The 8105-nt window shown below is 30.4% G+C and overlaps 1 protein-coding gene across 1 annotated transcript; it reads left to right on the top strand.

Moving 5' to 3' along the window:
- The first annotated feature begins 620 nt into the window (after nucleotides 1-620).
- On the top strand, nucleotides 621-7699 carry LOC121130535 (uncharacterized). The gene is made up of 13 exons (XM_040726272.2): nucleotides 621-782; nucleotides 1756-2009; nucleotides 2739-2915; nucleotides 2984-3234; nucleotides 3290-3492; nucleotides 3868-3938; nucleotides 4012-4193; nucleotides 4277-4397; nucleotides 4469-4686; nucleotides 4750-5161; nucleotides 5227-5871; nucleotides 5959-6217; nucleotides 6281-7699. Exons 5-10 carry the CDS (start codon nucleotides 3327-3329, stop codon nucleotides 4922-4924), a joined length of 933 nt encoding a protein of 310 aa, XP_040582206.2. The 5' UTR covers nucleotides 621-782; nucleotides 1756-2009; nucleotides 2739-2915; nucleotides 2984-3234; nucleotides 3290-3326; the 3' UTR covers nucleotides 4925-5161; nucleotides 5227-5871; nucleotides 5959-6217; nucleotides 6281-7699.
- The last annotated feature ends 406 nt before the right edge of the window (nucleotides 7700-8105 follow it).

The raw sequence follows: 8105 nt of genomic DNA, 5'->3' as shown, positions 1-8105 counted from the left end.
CTTAGCGAAGTGTACATCTATTGTTTAAAAGAAACTAAGACATATGTATAATAATTAATTCATAGTATCTATCCTTCAAATCAACTTGAATAAGTAATATAAATTTTTATCTGATCATAATAAATACTAACATAGTAAATTACCATAAACAAAGGCGATGGTAATGATAATTAAAATTATGTTAAATGAAAATAATAGTATTTTCAAAGAAAGAGTCACTACAAGAATAGCTTGTGAACTGCAACTCTTATCAATGCACCCTCTTGCACTGGAATAAGTTGGCCTTTCCCTTTTTAATTCTTCAACCTGTTGCATATCTGCTAAAATCTAACACTACTTATAGTATAAAGATTTGAATTGAAGTATTTGAAATTAGAGGATATTTATTCTTTACAAATTCCGAACAAAAGAAATAATTAAAATAATAAAGTAAAATAATTAAATATCAAAGGGGGATTCGAACTAAGAATTAAATAAATTTTTGAATTTTCCCCGCCGGAAAATTCAAAAATAAAGGAGAAAGCAAGAATAGAAAAGCCGAGGGTCTACTATATCACAAACCATAAGAGAAGACTCACACACTCTCTTCAAATAAGTAAACCTTTTTTATCTTATAAAATAGTATTGTTTCGACAGCCAAAGCGTTTGATTGCCGTAAATAATATACATTGTATTTACGTACAGAATTTGTTTCGTTGGATCATCCAAAGTTCATTGTTTTTTTATAAAACGAAAAACAATAATTTATTTCGTCCAGTCGTTGTAAAACATTTAAATCAAAGGTTAGTTTTTAACATATCCACTGTTTTATTTTGAAATACATATGTAGATATGGTATACACATGTGTCATTCTATGGAAAATATACACTTTTTTCTCCATCCTATTGGAATAACATTTTCGATATATTTATTAACCTATTATTAAGAAATTTAAAAATAAAATTTCAGCTCTGAGTTCTTTTTCATGATTACTTTTGATCAAAAATCCCCTAAAAGAACTTTTCTATTCTGAATTGTAGTTCTCTGTCGACTCATCTCATAGATGCATATATTACTATCCAACAGCCTATATTAATGGACTTAAAGCCGTAAAACACAAAAATACAATATTAAAACCTTCAACTGCAATCGGGCTCCCTTTTCAAACTTTTTTAATTTAATCAAGTTTTTAGAGTATAATTACAATTCAAAGGCATATTTCGAGATTAAATAACTATATAGATGAAAGTTAAATGTAAAAACAATTTATAAGAAACATTGCAGCATTCAAACTAAATTACTTATTAAGTTAGATTGAATACAATTCTTATAATACGTGTCAAATCATACAAAATTAAGTAAAAAGAAGACTTTTATTTGAATTTGAATTTTTCCTCCCGCTAAAAGTAAATAATAAATCTTATGGTACAATTTCAAAGATTTCCAGTAAAAACCAAAGGTCAGTTTAATTTTCAATTTCCTGTCGGATTTTTTTAATGAATAATAAGTTTGGATTACAAAATGTTTTTAAATTAAGTATATTTAGGCTGGAAAGTAATAAAGAGGGATTGAAATCACACAACCTGGTCTTTGCATTCCATAAAAAAATCTTTGATGTTTGACATGATTTGGAGACAAGTCACAAATCAAAATCAAAATTCCCACCAATCACAATATTTTAAGCTGTCATGTAAAAAAAGTTGCCAATACTGTTCGAGCTTTTCCTATATTTTTTTTTAATCAAAGTGAATGACAAATTTTTAACTCTATTTCAGATGGACTGGCTAGTTGTTTCTCCTTCCAGTGACATGGAAGTCCTGGATTTGGGCTGCTTCATTGGAGACAAATACCATTTGTCAGATGATGCACAAGAGAAATTAGGAAACATATCCAAGAAACTTTGTGACTCTGAGTCAAGTAAAAAAACTAGACAAATGATCATGTTTAGAAACTCTATGGATACAGATATCATTCCCGTCATCAATGCACATATTGAAGATAATCTATTTCTTTATGAAGCTATGATAAAGTGAGTAGGGCTAACATTTTTTTTTTTTTTTTTGACTATTATGAAAACAAGAAATTTAAATTCCATTTTATTTCATATATTAAATCCTCCACTTTTTTGAGCATAATAAAATTCATGTACAGATGCAAATTATACCAAAAAAATAGCCCCATATTTATATTAGAGGGTAGCAGGTATTTATGGGTCCTTCATTAAAGTTTAAATTAAACGCTTATTTATGAAAATTTCTAAAGTTCCTTGGTAGGACTGAATTTACTAGTATCTCCGCTTTTAAATGATAACTTATATGATTAACAGAAAGCACATCAACCGTTTTTCCTTTTCTAATCGGTGAAGTTAGTTATTATTTTTATTTTTTTTACACTGATCCCTTTTTTATGCTACACATGTTCCAATTGGAGAAAAAATGTCGATGCAAAGACAAATGTGACAAGAGATATTAGATTTGATCATAGCACAATGGTCCAATTGGAAGATTGCCGACATTCTTTGAAGTAAATATGCAGACCGTCCAGCTCATTGAGTTTACGAGATTAATTTCTACCGAGCGCGTTGTTTATGTCATTAATTCCTATTTAATTGAAATCAAGTAGGTTGAAAGAGTTTAAAAAACAAATTTTTACTTTAGCCTGAATAAAATATGCTTAAAAAAGTCATTAAAATCGACGTTAGAATCATTTGATATATTCACAAGCACACATTTTTATATAATATCTTTCCAATTGATAGATTTTTATCTGAGCTCACAATACCAATTAAGGACTACGTTGATGTCTTCATTAATTCCAACGAATCTAATCATTATCGACATGAATTGATACACTTTTTGGATGAAGTTAAAGATAAGTTTACAAACAGTCTTTTACTACACAAAATAATACCCCTGCTCATTACATTCTAAAAGAAGTACGCATTTTATAGATAAATTATAACTTTGATGGGTATCAATACAAGTTTCTAATTTCTATTCATAGGATTTGTCATTTATCACAAATGAGTCAAATATAATCGAACATATATTTCGATTAGTTGTTAATATTTTGAGTATACCAGAGCCTTCAAATGCTATATCTGCTCAATCCGTTTCATCCATCTCCCATTCCACAACAACAGTTTCATCCTCCCGAAGTCAACGTCAGAATCAAATAATTTGGAACTTTTTCGCTGCGGATCTAGATAAGTTCATTTTATTAGCTATTGAAGAAGACACTCTCTCAAATCAATGGTAGGCATTCAAAGATTTAGTATTCAGTGTGAACCATATTTTTACTTTATAACAGGAGTACTCAAATTTTGGAGGTCATTACTTTGATATTCATGGATCAAAGTAGGAATCAACTAGAAAGCATTCTTATAGAGATGATGGAAAATCCTGATTTGGATGATAGCACAGATGACAATGAGAGTAATTTGTCTTCTTCGCAAGAAGATATCTCTATGAACGAGGACTCTTCCGACAGTAATTCTGAAGAGAATAACGGAAGTAAAACAAAATTAGATAATTACATCCTTACCAATACCGGCTTTAGGGGGTTTCTACATAATAATTAAAAATGAAAGGGTATTTTAGTGATAATAAAATTTTATATTATATTTTAATTTTTTATATATATATGACGAGCACGCTCGATTGTATTGTTATTTCATAGATCAAGTATCTACACTCAAAATGACTTACTTTGAGCATAAATACTGTCATACTTTGCTTTTTAATATAAAATGCAATTTTCAAAATGGAAGAAAAGAAAGGAACCCCGCACATTTATCTTTGCCCCAGCTCCGCTCACTCTAAAATAGACCCCGATCCTAACATATAAGTTTTCTATGAATTGTCCTAATTGTATTTATTCAAAATTAGATGCGAATAATCTAATAGAGTACAATGAAGACGCCATGGCTCGTCAGTCCTCTAGCTCTGACTCAAATGAAGTAAGTGTTTACTCATATTTTTATAGCTAGAAAAAACAACAAAATTTTCAATATATCATCCTATGATTTATAGCCACCAAGTAAAAGAGTGTGTGGTCATAACAAATCCTCAAACTCAATGAATAAAACATCCAGTGCCGAATTAGAAGAGACTGTGAAAGAAACGGTTAATTATTGGATATCAACTCTCCCTGGAGATACTAAAATGGATCCCGAAGTCTCAACTGAGTCATTGTCCAATGACAATCATCAAAGGTATAATAAAATTCATCCTTGTTTCTTTTTTTTTGTCAAAATATGTGGGCTTAGTTATTATTGATTATCAAAATATTTTCTAGTACAAGTGTAAGTATAAAAATACCTATTGGACCTCATGTATCAGCTTCAGAAAAGCGGGAAATTCGAAGGAATAAGATCTTGAAAATAGTGTATAATTCAATGAAGAAACGCAGAAAACAGGTTAGTCAATATTCATTGAACCCTTTTTGGGTTTTTTAATAACTTGTATAAATTATTTTGTCTGTTCTTAGTCAATTGTTAATGATGAAGATGTCTCAAGACTTTTAACGGAGTTTACAATTTGTTTCATTATGCGTGGCTATGGAAATCTCATTGAAAATTTAAGATTAAAATTAATGACTGAAAAACCGTCGTCCACATTTACAAACATGAATTCTCGATTCTTATGGTTAATAACTTTCTTTATGAGATTTGTAGATTCTTTGGAAGTTGAATTACCAGTGATTGAGTATGTACTTTTTCCATGACATTTTAAGCTTGATGGCTTGGCGTTATTTATATTTCATTTCAGACCAGTGTTTTCTCCAGAGATCATGTCTTATATTGTATTTCAAGGCTTACAAACATTTGAAAATCTTGAAATTGATTCAAACTCACATATGCATAATGATACTGTGGTCAAAAAAGCAAGGGCGTCGTCTTCATTTGGTTGTTTCTGCAATAAAACAGATTTTAATAACCATTAATTATATGGAACATAATGCAGATAACACTGAAATGCGTTTTAAAATACATAGAATCATTTTGTTACTTTTGGAAATGAACAATTTGAGACAATTTCATCTTCTATTGATTTGGAAATTCAATTCCTCTTATCAGACAAGGTACTTCCTCAGTGATGTCATTATGTGCAACCATAAGCTACTTGTAATCTTTGAAAAAGTTGAGTCATCTGACAAATTTATAAATGAACACTTGGATCAGTGAGTATAGCTACTTATATATGAATATAATGTGTAATTAAAAACTGCATGTTTTTAAATAACAGATTTGCCACGGTAGAGGTCATGAGACAATATGGTTATTGCCTAGAAACATTTGAAAGCAATACAGTCTCATTAAATGAAGCTATTTTTAAGATCATGAACTATGTTTCCGTTGATTTAAATGCACATGAAGCTCTTTTTATACCTCAAATTCTTAATATATTCTCCGATGTATTGGAAAGGGATCTCTTTGTCGGGGATAATTGGTCAGATTTAATTGAATATGTGACAGCGAGGTTTATGAATACCATATCAGAGGATCCAATCAACACACCTCCCCCCTTTTCTAAGAAATATATCTCAATATATCGAAACAGATGAAGTAAAGCCGACTTTGGCTGAAAACTATACATCAAGCGATGCAACACGATGTTTTATTGCTGAGCTTGACTCAAAAATAGGAGAGTCTGAGAGGGGTAATGATAATTCAAAAATATCGGATTCTTCTACACCATCCACAGAAAAAGTATATGTGGAAGAAATTAAAGGTCTGAAGGATTTATTATTGATTCAGGGGAAAGGATATCTTATCCATTGGCTTCAAGAGGAGATTATAAATGTTATACTTGTCAAAGCTCATGAAAAATCCAAAAGTTCTGTCAAATGGAAAAGAGGAGTTTTAGAGCCCATTCCTTACTACTCATTGTGTAAGTATTTTTTGATGACCTTATATGGATAAACTTTTTTGTTGAAAAAAAAAGAACATGTGTCATATTTATTTTTTATCTGTTTAGTTTGTAATGAGAGCATTCCAATGGTACCTTGGAACATAAACCTCGAATTGGGACTACAAAAGAATTATTTCTTAATGCTTCTCAAGAAAATTGGGATCTATCTACCCAGAGACAGAAGTACACGTCGTTTCCCTAGGATACCAAAGGACTGGTCAATTGATCATCTGCTAACAATTCATAAAAAACTTGCATCTAGTCATGATGTAACCTCAGAATGGAAATTTGCACATGCCAACAAACAAATTGCAAATTTTGCGAAGTAATATTGTTTTCACTTGTGTCTTCCTGGGTATTAACACATTCTTATTACTTCTATTTCTAGGCCCATACTTCAAAATATAGAATTATTGAACGAAGTTCAACTATAAACTTAATTTATTCTTTTTTTTGTTTAAGCTTATTCTTCATAGAAAGTGAATGTGCACAAGGCTATATTAATATCTTATTTTCACTAATTGTTATTTGTCTATAATTTTGATCAAGCGATGCAACACAAGGCTATGTTAATATCTCAAATTCACTAATTGTTATTCGTCAATAATTTTGATCAAGAGATGCAACACGGTCTCTTATTGCTGACCTTGGTTTACAAAGAGGAAAATCAGAGAATAGCCAAGATAATTCGCCTATCGCGGATGAAAACATGGAGTTTTCTTCTCCACCATCCTCAAAAAAAAGTATATATTTAAGAAATTGAAGGTTTCAATGATTTATCATTGATTCAGGGGAAAGGATATCTTATACATTGGATTCAAGAGGAGATTATAAATGTTATACTTGTCAAAGCTCATGAAAGATCCAAAAGTTCTGTCAAATAGAAAAAAGAAGTTTTAGAGGCCATTGCTTACTACTCATTGTCTGAGTATTCATTCGTGACCTTATTTGATTATAAAATGGACATGTGGCATATTTATTTATTATTTGTTTAGTTTGTAACGAGAGCATTCCAATGGTACCTTGGAGCATAAACCAAGAATTTGGACTACAAAAAAATTATTTCTTAATGCTTCTCAAGAAAATTGGGATCTATCTACCCACAGATAGAAGTACACGTTTCCCTAGGATACCAAAGGACTGGTCAATTGATCATCTGCTAACTATTGATAAAAAACTTGCTTATAGCCATGATGTAACCTCAGAGGGGAAATTTGACAAAACTAAATTTATTGTGTTTTTTATATGTTTATTTTTCATAGAAAGTTAATGTGCACAAGGCTATGTTAATATCTCAAATTCACTAATTGCTATTTGTCTATAATTTTGATCTTTTTGTGAATCAGTTCTTTTTATGATTAAGTTTTTTTTTTTAGTGAATCAGTTCTTTTAAAGATTCAGTTCTTTTGATGATTCAGTTCGTTTGTGCAAGCGCATTATAGTGCAATGAAAGTATCAAGCTACTGAACTACCGTAGTATACTTGAATATATTCATATTTCATAATAACTTAACAAAAAAGTCAAAGTGGATATCAATATTTGATTGAGGTTGGTTGATATATTTTTATATTTGGGGAAATTACGGTATAAAGGAACAAATCACTTATGATGGAACTGAATCTGTTCAGTAATTCACTAAAAAGAGTCGTTCAAAAGAAGGAATCGTTCACCATCAGACAAAATTAGTCGCTATTACATGTCATAAATATAAATATTATATATAAACATACATATAACATAATTACTACTCATCTCCCTTCGGGGGGATAAGATAATGTTTAAATATAACTTAATACAATACAGAAATGCAAATAATAGTCAATATTCTTCAAATCTTCTCCCAAATCTTCTTAAATCTCGCCGATTACGGACTAGAACACTTTCATTCGACATTCTGATTATATATCTTTTCCACGGTTCTTCCATATAATCGATTCAATCCTATCCTATCTTTTCAAGCAATGGGTCTGTACTCTAACTTCATTTGCAACCTCAAACATTGTGGGATCTTTTGTCTCTTCGTTGACTTGCAATATTATATATATTGCCTCTCCCTCAAAAGAATAAGACATATAATTCCAATCTCTCCTATACTGTTCCTGCTTTGTAGATAGAAAAATCATGATTGTATGTCCACACACAAATTGTGCTGACGATAACCCATGATCCCAGGGTGCATTCTGTAATTCCAAACAAATTCATTCCATGTTAT

Source organism: Lepeophtheirus salmonis, chromosome Z (genome assembly GCF_016086655.4).
Source record: "Lepeophtheirus salmonis chromosome Z, UVic_Lsal_1.4, whole genome shotgun sequence".
NCBI lineage: Eukaryota > Metazoa > Arthropoda > Copepoda > Siphonostomatoida > Caligidae > Lepeophtheirus > Lepeophtheirus salmonis.
Note: the sequence above shows the minus strand (reverse complement) of the source record. Positions and strands in the feature narration are given on the sequence as shown.

What these genes read in the sequence shown, in the direction of transcription:
- LOC121130535 (XM_040726272.2), top strand. Translation starts at nt 3,327, where the DNA reads ATGGATCAAAGTAGGAATCAACTAGAAAGCATTCTTATAGAGATGATG. An exon ending in TGAAGAAACGCAGAAAACAG is followed by an intron (nt 4,398 to 4,468) that starts GTTAGTCAATAT and finishes GTCTGTTCTTAG; the next exon opens with TCAATTGTTAATGATGAAGA. An exon ending in GTTGAATTACCAGTGATTGA is followed by an intron (nt 4,687 to 4,749) that starts GTATGTACTTTT and finishes ATTTCATTTCAG; the next exon opens with ACCAGTGTTTTCTCCAGAGA.